At 40.8% G+C, this 26,417-nt stretch overlaps 1 protein-coding gene and 1 long non-coding RNA gene across 8 annotated transcripts in view; one reads left to right on the top strand and one right to left on the bottom strand.

Annotated features, from left to right (window-relative positions):
- Positions 1-1,351: 1,351 nt before the first annotated feature.
- The window catches only part of snphb (syntaphilin b), a 46,898-nt gene continuing 21,832 nt past the window's right edge, over positions 1,352-26,417 (top strand). For 4 of the 6 annotated variants that reach the window (XM_034086318.2, XM_034086317.2, XM_034086316.2 and 1 more), the window contains exons 1-2: positions 1,352-1,502; positions 24,962-25,077. In XM_034086318.2, the coding sequence (XP_033942209.1) occupies positions 25,028-25,077 (50 nt within the window). In that variant the 5' untranslated portion in view covers positions 1,352-1,502; positions 24,962-25,027. Of the gene's footprint in view, positions 1,503-1,535; positions 1,610-6,263; positions 6,361-24,961; positions 25,078-26,417 lie in introns of those variants that run through there. The other 2 variants (XM_034086314.2, XM_034086315.2) reach the window with 2 other exon arrangements.
- On the bottom strand, positions 20,332-25,028 carry LOC117449001 (uncharacterized). 2 transcript variants are annotated; one of them, XR_004552433.2, is made up of 4 exons: positions 24,931-25,028; positions 21,261-21,402; positions 21,053-21,145; positions 20,332-20,773 (listed from the first exon to the last, which is right to left on the bottom strand). It is a non-coding gene; the product is annotated as an uncharacterized lncRNA (long non-coding RNA). The 2 variants fall into 2 exon arrangements; XR_004552432.2 differs by having other exon boundaries at positions 24,935-25,028.

Raw genomic sequence — 26,417 nt, 5'->3', positions numbered from 1 at the left:
TATGTGTACTGAAACGAGAGCCGATATAATTCCACGCGCGAAAACAAAATAAAAATTGGAATACGTTATTTTAGTATCTTAAAAGTAGACTGAGGTATGAAGGGTTAACGTTACATCTTAGGATACTTTTTAGTCATGTTCTGTATACATACTAACATATAAGGGTATTGACTTAGTGTGGTTTATCTTTTTATCGCTGCTTTTAATTTAAACTGAGCTGTTATGTTCATCAGTAAAGTGGAACTTCTGTGTGAACTATTCATATCTTAAACTGCACTGTAACTTTTTATTCATGTATTTTTCTTTTAATGTTTCTTTTATTATCTTTTACTGTTTTTAAATGCCTTTGTCTGAATGTCTTTCATTTTTGTAAAGCACCTTGAATTGCCTTGTGTTGAAAGGTGCTATATAAATAAACTTGCCTTGCCTTGGTTACTCCATGTTTACTAGCTATAAGATTAACGTTACAGTACATCACTCTTTTTCACTTCTTACTCAGTCAGCCAGAGTGCAGATATCACCATTAGATTCACAAACCTGAAACATCATCCATTTCTTCACTGCTGGTGATGACATTGTTGTCAGCTGCTGATACTGCTGCTGCTGCAGCTTGTGGCGCCTGCTTCGATGAAAATAACTTTCTAATATCCATAACTTTATAGGCTATTAGCTTAAAACTCGTCAGGCACTAGGAAGGATCACTTCTTCTTCAGGGCAGGGAAGGCTACGCAGTACGCAGGCTAATGTCCCGCAGCGGCTGCCTCTCTGGTGGACTCCGGTACTGCACATTACTCCCGAGACATTTTAAAAAACAAAAACAAAAAAATCATTTTTTTTTTAAGTGAAACATCCGGGGCTTTTCAGAAAACATCCGGGGCTTGAGCCCAAGTAGCCACCCCCTAGCGCCGCCTCTGCATGTTTTTAAATAAGTAGCAGCATAAGAGCTCAGTGAACACATACAGCTGTTTAAATTGTATGTAATGTTTGTATTGCAGTGATTGATGCACTGTTACTGAGTGACGTAGCAGCCAGAATAACAAGTCAAATTGAAAGATAGACATTCCACTGGCTGTTCTCACTGTCATCTAAAATATACTATATTTTTCAATGGACACTTTATCATTGATGACAACACATGTTCACCATATTATTACAATATACAATACAATACATTACATTTAAAGATAAGAAGGCGTAGTGCCCCTTTAAAAAATCTGACGTAACGTGACGCAGATGTCTATCCATATGAAACGCTCTTGTGCCCATCCTCACCCTCACGCGGCAGCCATACAGCGCACCTCCTGCATCCCCCTGGCCCGGCCCCCCCCCCCCCCCTCTCTTCTCCTCTCCTCTCCTCTCCTCTCCTCTCCTCTCCTCCCCTCCCCGGGTGTGTGAGCCAGCATCATCGCTCCACCAGCGGAGGAACAACCGCAGGGAGACCATGAGAAGCGAGGCGATGGAAGCGCAGAAGGACTAACGTCACCACGGGAAAAGGGGCACAGGTAAGGCCTGGGCTGGTCATTGAAACCTTCAGTGTCGCTGGACGCGAAGAGTATGGTGCGTCAACGATTTGGAATATCCTTGACGCACTAGAATATACACAAATGGAGTAAGTGTGCAGGAACGTGTGCAGTTTGTTGTTTGTTTGGAGCGTATACGGCAAGGTTGCACCTGTTTTTTGCTGTGTGTGTGTTTATTTTTGGTGCAGCTGAGTAACGCTGCGCAGTGCGCTCTGGCAGATGTTTGCGTCACATCCATGTTGTGCATCGATGTCAACGTCATACCAGGGTACACATGTAATCATATGGTGAACAGTAACGCCCCTGACTCCTTCCTGTGGCTCTGTATGGAGAGACCAATCACTGTGTCCTCAACCCAAAGAGAGTGACATCCATGTTTGCAGCCAGGGAGTCGTGACAGGTTTCCATGGTGCTGCAGTTTGACCTTGAAGCAGTTCTGTTTTTCAGGAAGACAGTTGCCACCTGACAGAAAACAGAGGCGCAGCTCTTTTGTGTGAGGCTTTCAAATGTTGCAGACTGAATACTGCAATAACATCAAGCTTTATCCAATTCCCAGGAGGCTGTGTGGGGTTAGCTCAGTGCTGATTGGATTTACTTTCATATTGAGTAAGCCTGTTGTACACTATATCCATTTATTTCTGGATAGACACATGCCCTATTTTGACATTTAATACTGACTAATGGCCTTATCTTTTTCTCCTGTGCCCTAAAATGCTCAAATTGCAGATGTAAGGCATATGGATACAGAAAAGTGCACGGAAATTGATTGACTATGAGGCAACACTGACATGTAAAATGATTCCTCTTTTTAAGTATTTTTACAGTTGTTGTGAGTCCCTATCTAATAATGTTGTGTAACTTTGAACTAGTTTTAGCCTCTTTTGCCCCTGGTAATGTGCCCCTTGAACCATGCATATGAACCTTTACTTATTAATGAGCCCACATACAGTCTGTGCAGTGTGTCAAATGTGAGAGTGAGCAGAGCGGACACTCTGTCTTTACTGTGGGGACAAAGCTCCGTGTTGTGCTGTCCTTTGGTACAGAACACTTGTGTCCTTTGCAGCATGGCCATCTTGTCAGCAGCAGGCGCCTCCACCCTCAGCCAATGGCAGCTCTCCTCCTGCTCACATTCAACACAAGTGGTCGAGTGACCGTCGCCATGGTGACTTGGCATTCGTTTTCACAGCATGGTGTTTGCTCAATGCGCCCATGGTGGGGAAATCTTAAATTGTGCCATGTGATAAAAACCACACTGAATTATTGATCCTGAAGAGGGTGAGGCTCTCACAGGAAGATAGGCAACACTTAATTTCAGGTTTTTATTTGTGCTAAATGTCAAAAGACTCCTGCTTGTTGTTTCCCTCCTGAGTGCAGTCCATCCATACGCCTCCTTTATGAGCTATTGGTTGCATTACCTAATCACAACAATTAACTATTTAGCTGCTTTCCCCGCAGGGATAAACAAAACAAAAATGTTCCATCGTATGCAAGTTCTCCCCAATGCCTGCTGGTGTTTCCTGCAGGTGCTCCAGTATCCTCCTGAGACATGCAGTTTAATTTTCACCACAGTCTTTGTAGGTGGGAGTGTGAATGGCTGTCTGGTTCTATGTGTCAGCTCTGTGATTGACTGGCGACTTGTCGAGGTGCCCCCCCACCCCCTCTCGCCCGTTGTCATCTGGTCAGCTCCATATCCCTGCAACCCTCAAGGATAGGCATCCTAGCCATTAAATTAGTCAAACAGTTTCACCTTCAATCTCAGACGCTAATAGCTGCGTAGCTGTGAGGGAGAGGAACGTGTGGCTGGGTGCATCAGATCTATAAAAATAGCAGTAAGCCTAATTGGATAGTTGACTTATCCTCCATGGAGGCAAGTGGTTCTCATATTTATTACCTACTTTTCCCTTTAAAGAAAAGTAGAACCTGCTTCCCTTGGTTGTATATGTCCTTGAAGAGGTTGAGGCTGTGGTCAAACAGTGAACAAAGATCAGAGAAAAGTCTGGAAAAGTGATCCTTTGTTTGTTGTTCCTCACATGAACCCTGACTTTAGGGATAAGTTAAACATGTTATACAACCAGTTGGTCCTTGGGGTTTTTAAATGCTTTCCTAGTTTAAAGTGCAGAAGTATTTTATCCTGATTTACAGATGTGGTTCCTTGAGGCTTGTTTTAACTAAATGTGCATATGGTTACAGTACCTTCTTGTTGACATGGGAAGTATGAAGTTGCCATGCAGCAGATTTGGGGATCATTCAGATCCGTATGTCTGGCCACCTGATGAATGTCAATCCAACACTCTCAGATGTTTTGCTGAAATAACTGGTTTGTTACCTGCTGTGTTGATCAGATGTCCATGCAATTATTAGAAGTCCATACAAATACAAATACATTTAAGTGAAAGGGCAGTGGAGCTTTGTGAAGGATTGTGCATTAGTTCATAATGTAACGTACAGGTACAGAGAATATATGCATGTGGGGAGAGAGAAAAGTTAACCCTTTGATACACAAGCTATGAAAACCCTTCTAAGGGACAACATGGGTCAAAAATGACCCGTATTGACATACAATGTTATTTCATGCATGGCTGACTGTTTCTTAGCTATATTTTTGGAAATCAATTTATTTAATCATTTAATATTCCAAGTATTCATTTAATATCTTGTTTTTGATCAAAAATGACCCATGTACGCAAGTGTGATAAAGATTTAAAAAATCATACTATAATAATAATTATGCTATAAATAATTATTTTAGGACTGATTTGGACCAAACAGTACATGTGGCTGGGTGGTGTGTGCATTTAGTATTTGTAGCCCACATCTTTCCATTGCCCCTGTAATGTGCTTTTGGAGGTGGGGTGTGCTCTCCGTGCGTCTCTTTATTCACTATATAGACAAAAGCATTGGGCCACTTATACACATTACACCTACAGGATATCCCTTTCCAAATTAGTATGCATTCATATGGAGTCGGTCCCCCTTTGCAGCTATAACAGCTTCCACTCTTCTGGGAAGGCTTTCTACAAGATTTTGGAGTGTGTTTGTGGGAACTTTTGCCCATTCATCCAGAAGAGCATTTGTGAGGTCCGACACTGATGTTGGACGAGAGGGTCGGGCTCGCAATCTCCGTTCTAGTTCATCCCAAAAGTGTTCAATGGGGCTGAGGTCAGTTCTCCTGGCATTCACCAAACCGAGACGTTTCCACTGCTACAGAGTCCAGTGGTGCTTTACACCACTCCATCCAACGCTTGGCATTGTGCTTGGTGATGTAAGGCTTGATGCAGCTGCTCGGCCATGAAAACCCACAGTTTGTGCCGATATTAATATATATATACATATATATTAGGGCTATATTAGGGCTATATTAGGGCTATCAAATTAACGCGTTAATAACGCGTTAACGCAAAAAAAAACGCCACTAATTATTTTAACGCGATTAACGCATTTGTATTCTTTTTCCTCGGCCGCCCCGTAGTTTCAGAGCGCATCGAGTTTAAAATACCATCTACTGACAGCCCCGCTCCTGCCGCCCGCTTGTGGCAGACCACACTTCCACGCTCACCCGCAGGCACCAACTGGCCATCCGGAGGACCGGGAGGGTGTGTGTATGTGTGGCCCGAGCGAGCGAGAGAGAGACCTTACGTGCATTGTTGTTGTTAGCATCTGGTGTCTGGTGCTAGCTAGCTGCGCTAATGGATATAAGGAGCTGTTTAAATGAAAACAGAGGAGCGCTCTATCCACACATCTGCGCCGAGCACTTGACTTTATGCAGGAAGCCAGACAGTGGGACATTGTACGAAAAGTCAGCACACTCAGCACGGATAGTGCAACATGATTGCAGCGTCCAGGCAGCTCCCGTTCGAGCATATGCCTTGAGTTGCACATAGCTCCAACGATCCATCACTCACTCACACACACACACACACACACACACACACACACACACACACACACACACACACACACACACCATTTGTATTGTATTATTGTATGAGAGAGGTTTCAGGTTGAATTGAGGCGAATATTTGTAATGTTCAGAGGTTGTTGTGTTTAATATTCATGAGAATATTTGTCATAGTTCAAATGATAATAAACATTAGCATAAAGCATATTTGTCCACTCATATGTTGATAAGAGTATTAAAAACTTGAAAAATATTCCTCTAAGGTACATTTAGAACAGATCAAAAATGTGTGATTAATTTGCGATTAATCACGATTAACTGGACAATCATGGTGGACGGGTTGGACTGTCTGACAAGGTTATTCAGACTATCCAGGCAGTAAGAGTAGGATCCACCACAGCCTGTTACAGGACGAAGTGGTTGGGATTCCAGCCATGGTGTGAAGAAAGGAGTCTAGAGCCTCTATCCTGTACGTTTGGATCTATTCTGTCCTACTTACAGATACTGGTGGACAGGGGGCTTGCTCATTCCACAATTAAAGTGTATGCAGCAGTTATCTCGTCCTGCCATGAGGGATTTGGCGGCAGGTCAGCCTTTAGTCAACCGCTTATGGCGCGTTTTTTGCAGGGGGTCAGGAGACAGCGCCCAGTGGTGCATGTCTCCACCCCACAATGGGATCTGCCGTTGCTGCTCGAGGCTCTGGTCACAGAACAATTTGAGCTTCTGGAGGTCTCCTCCCTGAAGGTGCTATCATTGTTAACAGCTTTGCTGCTTGCCTTGACCTCAGTAGGCTGTATCTGACCCCCTTTGGACATAATGCACTTATGTTTTCCCATGCTCCTTAGGGACCCGGGAAATATGGTGCGCAGTAAGCCCCATACAGGGCTGGAAGACTCTCCCCGCCTGCCTTCCCCACTACGGTCCATGCACACTCTACACGAGGTGAGTGTGGGGGACACTTACGTTCTCCCCATGTTCCTTAGGGACCTGGGAAACGTAGTGCGCTGGCACCTGCAGGGTGGAGCTATGGGCTTATTCAGACCAATTAGGCTCTACCCAGCCAAGTAAGCTGCGGCCCCGACTTCTCCACAGTCACAACTGGATGATGGGAAGTTGGGGTGCGGTGGCTGTTAACCAAAGGCCGGTCAGGGGCAGTGTGGTGGGTCGATGTTGTAGGGAATTTATCCATTGGTGCTCCACCCACTATACCCATAGAGTACATTAGAGGGTGGAGCCTGTGTGAGATAGAACGGGGGTTATGTATTGTAACCCTAGGACTATAAGCACAGGCGGAGCCCTCTACCTAGGGGCCCTGTCTTTCTTATGCCGCTCGCTGAATGACAGTCAGGAGGTTTAGCTGCCTTATATGCACGCGCATTCAGGTAGGCTCACCCTGATTGGCCGGCTACGTTTATACAACTTTAGTGTGTGAACGCTCGCGTATCATTGATGATAGTAGTACCCATAGAGTCCAGTAGAGGGCTCCGCCTGTGCTTATAGGCCTAGGGTTACAATACGTAACCCCCCCGTTGTCATCCACTGCTCTGTCATCATGCATGGTGCTCAGGAGGACAACAGCCTTCCCCTTCTTTTGCACATAGCTCACCATGGTCATGTTGCCACTGAACCCAGATTCTCATTCTATGCTTCTCCCTCAATTTGGATGGCCTCCTGACAGGCGGTATGTCCGTCTTGTTCTGGCAAAGGGTCCCCACAATGGTCAGGTTCTTCTCAAGGAGCTTTTCAGCCAGAGGGATACTGGTGAAGACGTTTTCCATTGTGATGTTGCGATATATAATAATTGTACACGAGCAGCATTTGGCCAGTTCCTTCTGTTTAATTGGACAAAGACATTAACTCTCTTCCTCACTAGTAATGGATGACAAGGTAATGTTCAAATATTATGTACAGTTATCTTTCACAAGATATCAAATATCTTTCTTAAGTAAAAGAAGTGTAAAATAAGACTTACATTAATCAGTCGTGCAAAAGCAGCCTGTTGAGTTGTGACAAGTTTGGCATGTGAAAAGTAGTCCATGGTAAACGACAATTGTTTACAAATAAAAGCTTTCTATCAAATTCCATAGTGAATACATGTTTGGTCCAAATCACTGGTAAAATAATAATTATTATAGTATGTATTTTTTTCATTTGTATCACACTTGCATACATGGGTCATTGTTGACACATGTATGTAAACCTGTTTACATACATGTAAAACTGTTCTAGTTCCTAAATTAAGAAAGGGAGAATGAAAATAATGATGTGTGGTGATCAAAAACAAGATATTAAATGAATACTTGGAATATTAAGTGATTAAATAAATTGATTTCCAAAAATATAACTAAGAAACACTCACCAGTGCATAAAATAACAATATAGGTCAATACCATAGGTCAATACGGGTCATTTTTTACCCATGTTGTCCATTAAAAGGATAGTGATACAAAAATTAAGAAAGGAAAAATTAAAGTAAGAAGTTGTGATGATCATAAACAAGTTAATTGAGGAATACCTGGAATTTTGATTTGTTAAAGTAATTCGTTGCAAAGATATTTACAATTAAAACTCACTCGGGTCACTTTTGACCCATGTTGTGTATCAAAGGATTCAACATGTCCTCCCCAGCTAGTCTCTCTACTGTTATGTGTCTTTTTTATGCTGAGGAATATACAGGAAGCCTGCTGCTGCTCTAAGGTTTGGAGAGCTGAGAGGAACTGCAGAGCAGGGGGAGGATTCTATGTGGTTCATCTCTTTGAGTAAATCCTTTCACATGCAAGAAGTCATGCAACCAGTTAGTGGCACATTATTGATGTTGTTGCAGCCTAAAGCTTTCCTTACATTTAAACTCCAAACTCTCCAATCGCAATACTCAATAATTGTATTTTCATTCAATGTAATACAATTACAGATTTTTCACTCCACAACTTTACTGATTTGGTTCAGTTTACCTTTTTTTATCATCCACATTAACAGTAAATGTTAAAGATTAACTGGTGGAACCTTTAAGCCAAAGAGACAGATCTTTTTCTCAAGAGTTTGCAAAGAAAAGCTGAAAGACATGTAATTATTGTCTTGTGTTAGTCCTATTGACAAAAACACAATTCTAAAAGCTAATCCTGCCCCATTTCTGCTGAATCTGTATATGGTCCAACACTTTCTTAAGGATAAAATACTTTCTTAGCATTCAAAAGAAGTTTAAATAATCTACTGATTGAAAATGCTATCATTGCATCTCCATCCTGAATGTAGACCGAATGAAAGAGATGTGTGTACTGTGTAGTGTTCAGTCTCCTCCCACAAGGCACTAACGTGATCGATTGATTTCCTGTTTCCTCAATGCTCTCTGCTTGTGTTGCCTCTGAGAACCATAGTTCACACGGACTATTAGCATGATCACTCAGGCTGCAGAGCTCCTGCACCGTTTAATCGCTGCTGCTTGGCTCACTAATAACAAAGCCATAGTGTAAGATAATTTAGCGTTTGACCTGATTAAGCGCAGAAAGTGTAACTTCTGAGTGATTAGCTAATGTGCTTTACAGCCAAATGAGGGCTAAATCATGTTCTAATCCAGTTTGTTTATAAGTAAGACATCTGCAAAAGAAACCCTTTAATGGCCAAATAAAACAACAAAATGAAGACCAAAGCCCTGATTGAAGTTCAACTTTTATTAAAATATGTTACATCACATCCCCCTTTTACGTATTCACCCGTTGTGTTGAATGTGGTGGTGATTGATGGTCCGGTGAAGCTGTGCTGTGGTTGTATTGCTGTGCTCTAATCAGTGGCGTAAACAAAATTATATATATATTTTTTTGTGATCATGGACACCCAAGATATTTCCAAAAGAGACCAAATTAGTCAAGTGTATACACTGGAAGAAACAACTTGTAGGATTTACTTGATTAAATCTTAGCACGTATTTGCACTTACTTTTTCTAAGTATATTTTACTGCTGTAATATCAAGTAGAACTTACTTTCCAGTATCAAGTCAAATGTACTTATCACTAGAAGTAACATTGGTGAAAATATTAAGTAAATGTTACTTAATAATGTTGAAGTTACACGTTATATTTATTTGAACTAATTAAGTAAAGTCTAATTATTTTCTTCATGGACAGGAACATCATTGTTATCAAATTATTAAGTAAATATTATATATCTGTAATAGTTACTGTTATGAAGTAAATAAGTAGATTTTATCATATTTTTTCAGTTTAAAATGTTGAATTACTCATTTGTTTGAAATTATATTACTCACTTTAATTATGTAATTGTTACTCATTTACTTTTGAAAAATGTTACCTAATAAATGTAATAATCTATGCATTTAATATACATTGAGCACAAATCACACGACTAAAATACAATACAATTACACTTTTGTCAACAATTAAATCACTATTAACCGACAACATTAACATTATCATAACTGCATGCAAACAATCTCTAAGCAGCAGCTTTCACAAAGCCCAAGAGCCAGAACCATGAAAGCTCAGAGGCAGGTGAGAAAACGCTGTTGAGAAGTCTGCATGTGAAGAAGCTTGACAATTACTTTACATGTGTAACTTCCTCCAAGTCTGCGAGCTCAAAGTTTCAAATCAGACAGAAATAAAGTCAATTGTCAAATAAATGTCAACTTGCAGCGACATACAAAGGGCCTCATGCAAGAACATACTTGATATGAATAGACGGCTTTTCCATGTCTTTAAGACAGCAGGTTCACATTCAAAGCTTGCACTTTTGGGGTCAGCTTAATCCCATCCAGTCCGAGAAAAAGTTTCTGGAACACCTCAAAAGTGTAGCGCAGTGTTGGGGGGTATGCCAAGTTTAACGCATAAATCAGCCCCATATGGAGCGTGCATGCTTTGGCACTAGTGCCGCATCCTGGCATAATCTCTCTGCCTTCAAGCAGGAGGGCTGCATCAACTGGATCCTCTTCATTGGCACCATGGACAACCAGGATCTTCAAGACGTGTTCAGTTGCATCACTGCGGCTGTCCTCCTGCATACAATTTACAAGAAAAATGAAGTGAGAAACATAGATGCTTGAATCATTCAAAGTGACTTCATTGTCAGGGCAGAATGAACACATGTGCTAAAGACCATCATTAACTCTGAGACCCTCGGGCCCTCATCCGGGCCGGCCAATGTCTTTCAGAGGCTCTAGAGGGCTCAGTTCTGAAGCTAGAGTAAAGATGATATCATTTGAAATTAGGATCTGAGGAATCAGTTGGTGCCTTGTCCAACCATGTCATGCTGGTCAGCAAAGAGGCTGAAAAAACGCTGCAAAGATAGGCAACATTTTGGGCTCAAGATATCTGAATGAAAATGTGTTCTCTGGATACCCACGAGTCTCCTCTTTACACACATGGACACTTCATGCTGATCAAAGGCAGTTTGGGACGAAAAACATGCAGTTCTGTGCATGCAGTATAAATGTGTTTTTTTTGCCTTTCTTAAAACGTTGTATTTTAATATTTTTGCATGCTGGGGTCTTGGAATTGCATGAATTGGATATGTGGATCCAATGAGCCCAATTCTATTCATGTGTGATGATGGAGGAGCCATTCCATTGGAGTGAAACTTTTTTTGAAGATTGACTTCACAGTATAAAATGAGCTGTTGTGGCTTCTAGGATAGTCACAGCCATAAACTAGAGATGGAGGGCTTTCAGAGGATGTATGGCGTTCCTAGGTTTATTTACAAAAAGGGGGTTCTGAGCAGTTTCCAGAACAGAAGTGCTCACCATCCAATTGCGGAAAAATGCAATTCTTGCAGAAATTTAAAAATAATTCAGATTTTTTTTTATTCCAATCACAGCATAATTATTCTATGTCTTGATGTCCTAATGTGATACTTTGAAGGAATTTTTTACCATATTTGGCAATTCTCGAATGGTTAATATGCTTAAATTTAGCAGCAAATCTGTGTATTAAATTCTATCAGCACAAAAATTGCTGCAACAAGTTATAAGTTATGGGACATAATAGAGCAGGATAGCATCTCTCAAATACTTGGACCAATGTTCTGAGCCGTAATACACTGAAAACATTACAATTTAATTAATTGAAATTAATAAACTATGTTTATAATAGATTTGTGACTAGAACAATTTGACCCAGCTTTCAGATGATGTAAACCACTTCTATACGACATAAACTGTTGAGCTGCTATCTCCCTCTAAAGACCTCCTGTTTAACATTAAAATGTTACAACAGTGTCATAAAAAAATAATAATCATGCTTTACCTTCAAAAAGGTCCTGATGTTTTTCGCCAAGGTATAGTATGAGGCAGGGGCGGACTGGCCATCGGGAATACCGGGAGTTTCCCCGGTGGGCCGGTGCTGTGTGTGGGCCGGAGGGCCAACAACAAAAAAAAGTTTGTACTGCTATTCTTCCTGTTGATAGACAGATATGTAAATAAGACAGATGAACTTCGTGCATATAACATTTCCACTTAATTAGACTTGATTGAATATTTGAAGAAAAAAAATTAAACAATTGGTGGAAACAGTATGTGGATATTTTACTGAAGTAAAAGTAGCAATACCACAGTGTATATTTATAACAAAGTATTTACTCTGTTACAAGTAAAAGTCATGCATTCACAACCTTACTTAAGTAACATTTCAAAAGTATTAGTATCAAAATAAACTTAAAGTAAAAAGTACTCATTATGCAGAATGGCTCATTTGACAATAATATGTATTATATCACTGGATTAGTGATGCAATAACTCACAGGTCTCAAACTGCAGAAGAAATACTTTAACTTACTGTAAAAAAAACAACAACAATATAATTATAAGATATTTTAAGCCGTGTGTGTGTTTACTGTGAATTAGCTTCATTTGGGATTGCTTGGTCCGTGTGCTTCGTTCATTTATTGATGGCAGAAACGAGAAAACTGCGGTAGCGCTGTTGCATGTAACATTTGCTTTGTATGTCGGGGGTGGGAGATTCATGTGATTGGTTGTTGGTCGCGTTGCTTGAATAAAATCCCCAAGCTTCAGACACGCCCAGCTCCAAGCTTTTTTTTAAGCTGTAGTGTGGACGCTGCGTGACGCGGCAGGCATTCTCCAGCCCAAATCAGCAAAGCTTATGAGTGTGAAGCAACAGTAGGCTATCTGCTGCCCAGCTGCTTTAGTATGAAACGTACCTTCAGCTCATGAAAGCTCTGCAGTATCAGAAGGAAGTAGCCTAATGATAAATCTGCAGCCTCTGAAAAGTGCCGCGTCAGAGAACCAGTGCCTTTTACGCACGGCCGCTCACTTCGCTAGATCCGTTAGGACAGCACGCTGCGGTCTAACCACACAGACATACATCAGGTGCTCGCTCATTATTCCGTATTCTGCCATTGTATGCTCTTTGTTTCTAAACGTATCAATGTATTGTGAACCAAAACTAAATAACATGCAGTATAACATTTATGTGCACTCATTGCGGCGTGCCGCTTAAACATTTAAATAATATTTAAGCTTCTCATAAGTGAAAATGTTTAAAAGAGAAGGGTTTTGAAAAAGTGTCTTTACTATAGGAAATATGCATTACACAGTTACCTACAATGATATGCAGGCTTTTATTTTTATTACATTTTTGTTAACGAGAAACATCTATTAGAACAGGCCCAGCCGAAATTACATTGGCCCACCCACAATTGAAATCCTGGCGCCTCGGCTGATGCCAGGGCTAGTCAATTAGCATGCTAATTTCAGTAGCTAATATATCTATACAACACAATAGATTGGCGTATTTGACATAATGCAAGCACTGTAACCTCTTTGGTTTCTGTACATATTTTTTTTAATGTTTAAAAAAAATCCATTGTATCCATAACCTGACAGGATGACAAAGCTAATTTTGGAAAAACTGCGGCTAACACTAACTCAGCTAACATTACTTTTCCTCTCCTCTGCTTTTGACAATGCTATAGTTTTGTTTTTTTTGTAATCCTCGGCGGGTCATGCAGCTGATCCTTTGCCACTCCAGTTTATCATTGGAACTCAATCTTGAAAATGACTCGGTTAATAATTTCACAACGATGTCATCACTATCACTGACATGAGCCATCATGAACGAACTTATGCTAATCATAAATCTATCGATCATAAATCTATCATTTAGATTTATGATTCGAAAATAATAAAAGTAGGGTAGACATGTGGATATTATCCGGCTGAACACAACGTGCATTTATCTAACAGGTTCGTTTTCCACAGACCTTATTTCAAGCTATTTTCCAAAATCCTATGGAGAAATCCCATTGCTTTCTGTCGAGGGAACCCGAGCGCAGCTTACTTCCGGGTTTTAGGACACGTCACTGCACCACTTGCATAGACCTCACAGCAGGCGGAACTTGTCATAAAGTCCGCGAAAATAGAGCCCACCCATTTAGAGGGAATATATGATTGGTCAATTGTACTGTCATTTGACATTACTCTCTCATTGAGTTTCTATAGCTGGCCCTCTGTGAATGTAGAGAGGGACCAACAAGCTCTCCCGTCTTCACATAACTCGCAGAGACGGCATTTAACCCTTCACATTCCAACAGAAACTGAACAGGCAGATTCGAAGGATTTATTTCTTTGGAAAGATTATTTTAAATACAATTAAATCAAGTTATTTTGGTAAAACTAATGAAAAATGTAACAACAAAAACATATAAAAAAGATATTTAAACACTTTTTCTTTTTTTTTAATGTTTTCAAATATTATTTCTTAGAATATCTTAGGCCCTCACAGAGGGCCCTGACGGCTCGCCACTGTGATTACTGATAATCCATCATTACAATTATAAATAATAAATGCAATAAACGGATTATAATGGTTAGCCGACAGGAGCTTCCAGTTTAGGAGGTGCGCACGCAGCGTCTCGTTTTAACTGAATAATGGTCATGTTTACATGGATTTAAGAACTGCCCCTAATTACCGCCCCCTTCCAGAGACACACTGTGAAACACACTCATACCTGCTTGGTATGACATTGAAAAAGTTACATTAAATAATAAATACAAATAAATTATGATAAAATGTGTTTAATCTTCACATCTTGTAATCTTGAGCACCAAATTATTGAAAAGTATCGATAAGAGTATCGAAAAATACCGGTATCAATAAGCAGTATCGGTATCGATAAAATCCTAATGATACCCATCCCTAGTTATCAGTATACCCTGGCGTATGCTCTACATTTTTCATCTTTGCTTTTGGCAAGGTTTTTTTACTAGCTTTCTAATTTTCATGAAACTCGATGGAAGGGTGTAAATTGGACCAAAGAAGAACCAGTGAAGATTTTGAGCAGAAATTAATCACAGGTCAGAAACACAAATTATGTTTAACTTTGTCAAACATTGCCATATAGGGAATTTTTGCTGCATTCATGTGATGTCAAAATAAAGTAACTAAATCCGCCAGAAACCCGAAAATCTTCGCGCGCGTGCGGGGGACACATGCATGTGTCCCGTTTCTCCATTTCTGGAAGTTGGCAACCCTATTGACTACCCATCACCACGTCCAGAAGAATGTCATGCAAAGCTGCCTGCCTGCCTTTGATTCTCTCTGAACTGCCTGGTCTTTTTAATGTTTAATGTCAACCATTTGTGCAGATAGCATGAAGTAGAAAAAGATCGCCGATGCTAATGTAGCGTTAGCATTTATCCCCCGGGCTTAAATGGTGTATTATAGAATGATCACACCGGTGTGACAGTACTCTTCAAAGGGTTCACGAAATATGACTACTACTCTTACTGTTTAACATTTTGGGTTACTTAATGTTAAGGCTAATAAAAATGACAAGGCTGTAATGCTAACTAACGTGCTAGCTACTAGCTAGGTAGCTAACTTGATCCAGCCACTCCTGGTCCTTTCATCAGACGGGAAGCGAAAGAACGAGCAAAACCCAATGCTGGTATGATAACAACCTGGTACTAAGCACACAGGCATCTTGTTAAAGTTATCTTATCTTAGCCAGCGCCATATAGATAGATTCTATCTACTTCCGGTCCATGGGACCTTATTTTGGAAAAAATGATGTATAGAGAGGAGTCCCTCCCCTTCTGGTGGGACTCATGGGACCTTATTTCGGAAAAAGTTTCTATTGAAGTCAATGGAGAGAGAAAGGTTATCTTTCGATCCCGTTTGAATTGTTTGAATTGTGCCATATAGATAGATTCTATCTATATGGCGCTGATCTTAGCTATCTCTTAGTGGAGGAAAACAGTTATGACATCACTTACGCGACTCTGGGATTTGTAGTCTTTCTAGTTGTGTATTTTTCATAGTCTTATATTTCAACAGTTTTACGACAAACTGTGACTTTTTTTACATGGAAATTATTATTTAAGATTGACATACATCATATGTGTAATTCGTGGCACAATTCAAACGGGATCGAAAGATAATCTTTCTCTCTCCATTGACTTCAATACAAACTTTTTCCGAAATAAGGTCCCATGAGTCCCACCAGAAGGGGAGGGACTTCGCCTCTCTATACATAATTTTTTCCAAAATAAGGTCCCATGGACCGGAAGTAGATGGGCGTGACTTCGCCACTCTATAAATCACAATCAACTGGAAATACGGCGCAGCTTTTGCACATAACCTTCCTCAGGCAGTGTGTCAGTGAAATGTGCCGGGGACAGGAGAGACCCCCCCCCCCCCCCCCCATGATGAGAAACTGTAAGAAATTATCGGGGAATCCCTCCGGAATGGAGTCATGACGACTGGATCTGATTTTTTGAATTTTTTTGTTTGTGTTCCAGCTGTCGATCAGCTGTGCGCAATGTCAGCCGGTGCGTCTCAACCCCCCCTCAGCAACTCTATATCCACCAGTTAAAGGTGGGGTATGACAATAAATACATTTTAAAAATGCATCTGTGGAAGCCGTAGCACTGTAAAAAGCACGACCAATCATTTTAGCCGGCCCAGCTAAAATAACTGGATGGCCTACCTGCCTGTCAGCCTTCCATCTGTGCACAAACTTATCTCGTGCCCTCATTGGTCATGTGCGCGTTCGTGTGTGTTGGAGGAGGGGCTCTGTAAGGAAGTGGCAGATTTGTTCCGGCTGTGTATTTTCAAATTCTAGCGCACTCGAGCTGGTTTCTTCAAAATGACCTACCCCACCTTTAAATGAAATAAAACAAATGTGTTGTCATTGTATCAGCTGTACAATTTACCAAATATATGGTGTTCTTAGTTTCCATACCTCCTGTGTTTTACGAGCGACTTATCAAGTCTTAGCAAACGGCATAAAACATGATTAAACATGATAGTATATAAAACCATGCTCATATCTATACAACTAAATGCAAAACGGCCACAGTTTGGACGTAATTCTGTCCTTCTGCTTACCGCATAATTTATGAGAATACATTTCATAACATTAACACAACCTATTCGAGGTGGTAATTCAATTCAATGTATTCAAATTAATGAATTTGTGCAAATTAATTCTTCATATATGATACATGAGAGGTAACCATTTTATTTATGGTATTTTTTATACATGTTTCTCTCCATTCTTCCTTCTGCCAACGGTGTCGCAGTTTCTCATATCTCCCGTTTTGTGTGTACGCATGGGTCAAAGTGTGCGTGGAGGACCGCACATTTTTCGGTCAAGTTTGTTTTTTATAAATCACAAAGATTGTTTAGAAATTAGCGTCCGCCATCTTTTGAGCATTCACCACGTTTATAAATGAGGCCCCTGCTGATAAGCATTGTGTGTAAAATCTCAAAGTGCATTACTGTGACGTAAACTCCAAACAATGAATGCGACTGGTCAGCAAGGGACCCAATGACAGGTCGCTGATGTACACTCACCACAACACCATGACTCAGCATGGCAATACCACCAACACTAACATGGCCATAAAGCTGGGAGAGTCAGAGAGCCACTTATAGATACACATTTTTTTTCACATCTATATTTTCAGAAGAGATCTTGGGAAGCTTTATTTATTTATTTGCCATGACCTAACTGCTACTTCATCCTTATAAATAGGCTTCACTTACCACTATTTCTCTGTGGATGCTAATAATTTCTTTGTAACTGCATGTTGGCTATTAGTGCTGATGTTTGTGAATTTGTCTGTCTTTGCAATGAGGCTCATTTGCATAACAATTGAATGACAGTCATAAAGTGCCATTTAAATACAAATAGGACATGAGCACCTTGACACCAGGCCGGGAAGTGAGCACTGCATTCCACCTTTTGCAGGTGCATCGGGAATTTGAGCTTTTATCTATATTTTTGCAGGTTTAGCATCTGCAAAATCTACTCTTCTTTCATGGACTTGCCCTCAGCATGTAAAGAAAATATCTCTGCTTTGGATCGGCAGCTCTCAGAACACATACTTATTTCTACACGCTGCTCTGACTGGCTCTCCTAGATTAACAGCAGTGAGTCAATGCAGCAGACCCCCGGCTGTCTAACAGTCTGTAAACCTCTGTCTATGAAGGTATCATGAAGGCTTGTGAGCATAGCTGGTATGAGTAGGGTTGGGTACCGAGAACCGGTTCCGAACATTTCGATTCCAACGGCATCATTTAGAAATGTGAATTTCGGTTCCGCTTTTCGATGCCTGAGGAAATGTTTCTCGCCGCTCTCCGGAGCCTACTGCATGACTGCGAAGGGGCGAGAAATGTAGCGTTGTACCAATAGTATGGAAAGCCTAAAGTGCCACTATTCGCCAGTTTTTTTCGTGTTCTTGACTCGTAAAAAACGTTTTTTAATATGATAATGAGCCCCACCTTCTGTTTTGCATAGCCAGTAAAGTGTGTGCAACCAATCAGTGAAGAGTTAAGCCAGACTAAAGCAATCTGTTGATAAAAAGTTCCTGTAACCTACCCCATTGTGAGATTTAGATAGATTTAGATAGAAAGAATAATCACGATAATTAAATCTATATTAAACATTTACAGTAAATAATATAAAGTATAAACATATCTACAGTCACAATTTCATTATTGTTATTCATACTTTCATCCTACTTTCTGTTATGTAGTTTATTAATGTTCCCGTGCTTTCAGTTTCCATCCAGTAATATAATCACAATGCTATTTTGAAGGTGGGTTCAAAACAATCTATGTAATGCAACTTGCTGTACGTACTGCGACACCTACTATTGGGGAATCTGATGTATGTTGTAATGTTTGTGCCGGAGCCGCTTCATCCAAAACAGTACTCCGGTTAGAGAGATGACACCTGATGGGAAATACAGTCTCAATTGGTACACACTGTGAATATGAGTGGGAAAAATGAGTGTAATAAATGCTTTTTAGACAATAAGAAATATAAAGTTAACTCAACTATTCAGTATTTTTGTATTGTCAATACTATTACTGCATAACTAATATCTCACATCTGAAGGTTTAAAGAAAAGGCACCTTAAAATAAAGATTGGTCTTTCAATACATTAGCTGGTTGATTTTGTCTTTTCAATTGTTTATCTAAAATCAAGTAGCTATAACTGGTACTTATCGTTTGAAGATACAGTCTGATTATAATGCTGTTTGAAGGAGGCACACAGGTAAGAGCACTAACTAGCTAATGTATCTTAGCTTGAATTAAATGTATTTAATGTATAATGAAGTGACTGCAAATAAATGTATCACAAACTTTATAAAAACTTTTATTTCAGTCCACAAATACACAGAATAAAGAATACATTCAGGTCAATGTAGAAAAATAAGAAATACTTTAGTCCCCTCTGTCTTCCTCTCATCAGTAGAGGAAAAGTGTGTGTGTGTGTGTGTGTGTGTGTGTGTGTGTGTGTGTGTGTGTGTGTGTGTGTGTGTGTGTGTGTGTGTGTGTGTGTGTGTGTGTGTGTGTGTGTGTGTGTGTGTGTGTGTGTGTGTGTGTGTGTGTGTGTGTGTGTGTGTGTGTGTGTGTGTGTGTGTGTGTGTGTGTGTGTGTGTGTGTGTGTGTGTGTGTGTGTGTGTGTGTGTGTGTGTGTGTGTGTGTGTGTGTGTACAAGAACAAGATAGATATTAACTTTACTCCACAATTTCCTACCGTATTATTAAATAACTCTGCACAGCTGAGGGGACACCTGTAACTCAATTCATGTGATTTTTGGGTGATTTATTCAATAAAAACCTCTGTATTTTCGGAGTTAATCGAATGAAAGCCACATTGTTACCTAAAGTGTCTCAAACACGTTTAAGGAGTGCAATGCAACTCAAAGGTACACTAATAAAAGTAAAACGTTGTACCAACAAAAAAATATTAGAGTAATCAATCACACGAAATATTTTACATTGACTCAATCTGTATATTTTAACACCAGAGCACATTTATTTGAATGAAAAACAAGTTGTTCACACAACCAGCTTTGGCCTCTGAGGCAGCCATTACCTGATCTTAGACATGTTAATAAGTACCACAGTTAAAATGCAGTAATATGTGGGCCGCTTCCAAACATCAAACTCTTAGAAAAAAGACGTGTCCTTATTATCCACTGCACACTTTTTTTAAAGCAACACTGACAACTTGCGCCTGTGAGACATGTCATCTCTGAAAATGATTAGACATGCATAACTTCTACAGTGAAAATCGGTCATACTGTAAGTGCAACTTCTGAACACAACACTTTTTCGCAAATGTTTTACAATGCATAATTATTATAAAACCTTGGTTTTATAAACCTTACCATGTAACAATGGTAACTGTGAGTGAGTGCAACAAAGTGTCTACTCTGGGATGAACAGCTGGGTTCTCAGTCTATTCACTTTCGGGCTCATCTTTTTCCCCTCAAGCTCCATCAGGACTTTTTGCACAACTTCAAAAGTGGATTGCAGTTATTTCTGATATCTTAAGTTCAGTCAGACAACTCACGTGTTTCTTTAACCTGTTTATTAGAAGCAGCATATAGTTGAGTTTGGCGACTAGGCTCGGGCATCATCACTCCAGATATACATAGCACGATGAGTGATGATCAAATAACTAACCCCCGAGCCTACAGGTGGAAGCTGGGGTGGTGGTGGGGCAGGCAAGCAGCAGCAACGTAGAGGTAGCTGCAGCAATAGCAGCAGCAAGCAATGCATGGAGAGAGATCTGGCAGGTTAAATAGAGCGGCATATTAAGGAGACTCTGTTTGGTTGGTTGTAGAGTGGCAAGGGGGCGTTATGTATGAATGCAGCATAAGTGTTCGAGTTGACTGCCTGAACTAGCTCGCAGGCTTCGCCCCATTTCAGTGCGTATATGAGCCCGAAGAGCATGGCAAAAGCTGTCGCAACCGAGGGCAAGGCGCTGAGGACCTCTGTTCCTTCGATGAGAGCCTTGACGTCTTTGGGTCGATGAAACTGATCCTCTTTCCCAGTGACAAAGGTTTCCATTGTTGCCTGCCTCAGCGTCCTGCATATCATGCAAAAAAAAGGGGAATGGATGAGGACCACAGAGTGTAGTTCAACAGGCCTGAGGCGCAAATGTTTCCCCAAGTTTGCAGCTACCTTTTAAAAATACAAGATTAGAGTGGATAGATGAAAAGGAAAGTTCTCAGTTCAGTCGGCCCAAGAGGAAAGCTCAAGAGGTCATCACAAATGACTATCTTTCTAACCAAGCAGTTATTTGCATGCAGTACAAATATGTTTTCTTTTATGAACAAACTTCTTGTGAGTGAGTGGGAGGTCTTACCTGCAATTCTTTGATGAGATGGTCAACAGGTTCACCCAGGTCGATCATTAGAGATTTGAGGATGCATTCTCTTCTGATGGCGATGTCCACAGTCTGAGTAAGAACAGAGATATATATATATATATATATATATATATATATAAATCAAATGCAAAAAAAGGACAATTCAGCCACTGATCCCACAGATAAGAAACTCCTTCATAGATACCTCATCCAAAACCTGCAAGATCCCGGTGGTCTTCTGTTTCATAACTCCTCCCCTGCAGCAGTTTGGTGGAGTGTTTGTCCAACTGCGCCAAAAACTTTGTCTCCAATGGAAATGTTGTTATGCGTAAGAACTCAGCATTTATCTAGAAAATATAAGCAGCATAGAAAACAAAAAATACTGAGAATTTATAATGCACATATTTTTTATAAAGAGCCAACGGTTTGATTAAAAGTACTCCAAGTCAGCTTGTATGAATGTAACATTTAAATTAATTAATCCACATATTTATTGAAAACCACCACCAAATAAAGACACTAAGAGTAATAGATGTAAAGCTTATATTGCGATATATATTAAAAAATAAACGTCAACATATTTGCCTTGGCTGTCTATAGTTGTTAGTTAGTTGGGCCCTCATTTCTTCTCCACTACAGGCTTACAATCAAGGGTTTCATCAAAATAATTACCTCTTCCATGTGAAAAAGTGCAGGCCACCGCTCCAAGAGGCCTTCAATGCTTGGCCTCTGATGCACTATTTCTTGTCTTCGGTATCCAAACGCCTTTGCCATCTTTTCTTTTATTGATTGCCGGTTGTTTCTTTTCTGTTGTTCTGCCAAAAGGGAAATTGTCTCTTGCTCCATGCTTTCTCGAGTCTCACCAATCGGCAAGGATGCAAAATGGTTGGCCTCAGCTCGCCTGGCTCGCTTTAAATTCTTCGCAGGGTAGGACTCTTCTTGAGACTTGGTCTTCAACGAGTTCACAGCAAGCTCTGCAGATGATTTGAGCTTGGTGTCAGTCTAGATTGGTTCTTTGTGTACTCCGGATTTCCTCTCTGTAATTGACATTCTGTGTCATAGGAGAAGACCGGGATTGGAAACACTTTAGGCCACTGCTGTGTTCTTAATGATTCCGAGGAAGAGCAGCTAAGTAGTACTGTGTCATCTGTATTCACAGATCCAGAGGAGGAGTCTTCACTGTACAGTCCACTTGTAGGGGTACTATTTAATGGTAACGTTAGCCACCCATAACTCCCAGCGGGCTAAAGGCTAAAGCTAATGTCTGAATAAAGCATGCTAGCGTTAGCTTATAAGGGCTATCAACAGCCGGTAAGACCCACAGCCAGAGTCAACGGAAGATATACTCAGACAAGCGTTAACGTTTCGGTATGTGAAATTATATTAATATATATACATTAGTTTATCCTTACCAGTATCACATGTGCTCGTTTTCCAAGTGTCAAAGACTGGATAGAGGCGGATGAAGTCTGCTGGTTACGACGATTACCTCTGTCACCACCATGGTCACTAGTGATGTGTCGGTCGCGAACGAGCCGGCTCAAAGAGCCGCCTCTTTTAAGTGAACGACGGGAGCCGGCTCTCGCCCGCGAACGAGCCGTTTTTTGTTTTGTTTTTGCGGAGGGATCTAGATCGGCATGATGGCACATTATGCAATGTGCAATGTGGACATTATCCCGCTTATTACAAATGGCCACATTCTCAACAAAGTAACGACATGACTCCCAATAATAATTGAAATGCTTTTATGGATTTAGAAAAAGCTTTTATTGATTTAAAAAATAGTTTTATGTATTGATTTAAATTGACATGCATCCGCTAAGAAAAGTAGTCTGTTGTTACTGTTTGAACTAACGTAACAACGGCAGCCAGGAACTGCTTCTATAGTGTTTTTGAGGAGCTTTTTGATTACAGATTTGAAAACATCGTTGCTTGCTTTAAAAGTAGCACAATTCATTATGTCAAACCTTGGAAAGTATCTAGATATCCCTGCCCTAATGCCAAAAGTAACTGGCAACTGAATATATGTCGCCGTTTGATGTCTATGTCTGGACCGCTGCGTAAAAAGGAGGGTTTCTGCCCCATTACTTCTCTTCTTACTTCTATAAGAATAAAACACGGAGGACGGAGATCTCTTTTTGTCCCCCTCTTCTCCCCGCTGCAGCCTAGCAGCTGATCTCAAAGCACGCTCCCCTCTCCTGCAGGGAGAAAAACTATATTTATATACTTTATATAGGTTGATACAGTAGCCCCTTTTTTAAAATATTTTTTATAGGTGTTGCTATCTGTTTTGTGTAGCGTGGTTCTACAAGCAAGTCAATGCATTCATTGGGTGGTATCAGAGAGTTACACGGGTCTGTAAATGCAATGAAAACAATTGGCCACAGCAAATAATTTATATTAAACATGTAATTTTTACTTTTGAATACTTCAGTACAAAGGATGTATTGAATAATTTAAGTGATATATGTGTACACATATAAATCATTAGTCAAAACAGGGCTACATTTGATTTAATTAAAAGGTATAATATGTGGTAAACTGAAGAGCCCTTTGGGAGCCGAAAGAGCCGGCTCTTCTTGGTGAGCCGAGCCAAATGATCCACACGGTCGGGAAAATTCTGTCGGTCCGCAAACGGGGCGGAGGACGCCAATTATTGGTCGATTGGGAGGGATACGGGCCTGAGGAACGTTGCTGGGTCTCCTCGACTTTCGTGGTGGATAAAACACTCATAAATGACTTCTATGATCGGCAGCCTGGGCCGTCGGGAGTCGGCCCTAGAAGGGGGGGTACTGTTGTGTCCCGTCAATTATGTTAGTTTGTTATGTATTTGTCACGTTCATGTTTGTTTTGTTTGTTTCACTTCCTGTTTTATTTTGTACTCCTTGTCTCATTCCAGGTGCCTTTACATCCTTGGTTCTTGTTTCCCGCCATCGTCAGCGTCTGCCCCGCCCCTGATTGTTTCCACCTGTTCCCACTTACCTCTTGTATATATTGTCCTGTCTCCCCTTGTCTGTTGTCAGTTCGTCTTGTTCGTCATGCCAAGAAGTCAGATCCAAGCAGCCATAGAGAGACCAAGTACCTTTTGTGATATCCTCCATGAGAGCGTTTTGTTTTGTGACCATTTTGTCACTCCCTCTGTAAAGAGTGTTTCTTTGTTTTTGATCCATTAAAGTTTATTTTTCTTCAAACCTTTTCGTCTCCGGGTTGTGCAATTGAGTCCTCATATCAGTGAGACACGGTTCCTAACAGTTAATGCTTCAGTACATATAGCTGAAAATACTTCTGTACTTTTTCTGAAATGGACCATTGTGCAGCATGGGTATATTTTGTACCTTAACTACCTTCTGACTATAATACTTTTTTACTTTGACTTAAGTAACATTTAGAATTCAGGACTTTTACTTGTAATGGAGTATTTTAAGGCCATAGTATATCTACTTCTACTTGAGTAAGGAGTCTGAGTATTCCCCTCTGCCTCACACACAGATGAGAATGTCACTGATGTCACTCTCACTGGTCCTCAGCCAGAGATGATGAGTGATGATTGGTCAGGGCTTACACAGTGCTGGCAGGTGATTGGCTGCTGAGCTGTCTTTGCCAGCTAAGTGTTAGTTTGAGTCAGCAGCACCAGCAGCCTGACGCAGAGGCAGTCAGCAAAACTCATCGTGTGTGTGTGTGTGTGTGTGTGTGTGTGTGTGTGTGTGTGTGTGTGTGTGTGTGTGTGTGTGTGTGTGTGTGTGTGTGTGTGTGTGTGTGTGTGTGTGTGTGTGTGTGTGTGTGTGTGTGTGTGTGTGTGTGTGTGTGTGTGTGTGTGTGTGTGTGTGTGTGTGTGTGTGTGTGTGTGTGTGTGTGTGTGTGTGTGTGTCACTCACTCACTGGTCATGTGGTGTGTGTTTCCCACAGGCTGCAGAACAGAGACGGAGTGAGGACAGAAGAAGCTAAAGGTTAAGCAAAAGGCGTTCCGGCTCCATGTCTGCCCCTGCTCCAGCCAATCGGAGGTCTGGGTCGGGCTCTCGCCGGTAGGTAGCCATTTCCTGTTTGATGATGTCAGTGTTTGGGAATTAAAGGGGCCCTATTCTGCTAATTTTCAGGTTCATATTAGTATTCAATGCCTCTACTGTGACATGTCTCCATGCTTTAATGTTCAAAAAGCTCCTTATTTTTCTCATACTGTGCTGCAGCACCTCTTTTCACCCTCTGTCTGAAACCAGAGCCCAGTCTGCTCTGATTGGTTAGCTGGCCGGCTCTGTTGTGATTGGTCAACCGCTTAGAGATGTCCCGCCCCTTGGCCTATTACGTTCAATGTGGTGGAGGCCTTGCCAAAAGAAGCACAAGTGTTACATAGTGATGTCACTGTGTTATGGAAATAAACAAAGGAGTTCAATTGATGGAATTTGGGGATTTTAGCCTTTGAGAACAATTTACATGCACATAACCTATATAACACTACAGGAAAGGGAAAACCCCAAAAAGCATGATACGGCTTCTTTAACCTGTTAAGCCCAAAGGACCCCGCCGACGGGGACCCTGGGTTTTTTTTCACAACACTGTGTCTCAGAGCATCTTAATATTTAAAAACCTATTAATGGGTTATATCAGATTAACGAGAAGAATCTCAGCTAACTGTCAGTACGAAATATGTATACAGAAACAAAACACAAGTCTCACAAGAAGCGTTAGCATTAGCCCTTAGCTAAAACGGGCAGATGCTATTTCCGGTGCTAACTAGCAAAAACGATCTTTAAAACTTAATATTTTCTGCACAAACTACATATCATCCGAAAGCTGATACTCCACAGATTATTTTTGTTATAAGTATCATCACTGTAGGACACAAACTCACTGAGCTAGCAGCCAGAACAGAGAAGAAAAAAAACAACAGTTTTCAAAACCATAACAATAATTATGTCTTACCGTTGCTGTTTTGTGATCAAAGCTCTTGTTCAAGGGAATAAAAACGCTGTTTAAGGTTAATCCAATGTCTTTTAGTCACTTTAGAATTGTTCCTGATAATCTATCATTAGATTCATGGCAGCAGAGTAGGTATAAAGTGTTGCAGTACCGAGCTAACGCTGTCTCACGTGCTGTTTACGCAAACCTCTCTCTACTTGACGTAAGTGTTTAGCGGGACTTACTAACTGTCACTCGATTCTATTGGCTCTAACGGTTTAGAAAAGGTGTCAATCACCCAAATCGACCAATGGGTTCCAAAGATATGATCCTGCGTAGTATAAACTACGCCCGCTCCGGCTCCATTACGCATTACGAAGCCAGAAGGGAGAGCTTCACCACAGAGCAGGTGCAAGAGATGCTAGCTGACGATAGCTATGATCATACCTGATGACTCTTCGTCGGATGA

Source organism: Pseudochaenichthys georgianus, chromosome 7 (assembly GCF_902827115.2).
Source record: "Pseudochaenichthys georgianus chromosome 7, fPseGeo1.2, whole genome shotgun sequence".
NCBI lineage: Eukaryota > Metazoa > Chordata > Actinopteri > Perciformes > Channichthyidae > Pseudochaenichthys > Pseudochaenichthys georgianus.
Note: the sequence above shows the minus strand (reverse complement) of the source record. Positions and strands in the feature narration are given on the sequence as shown.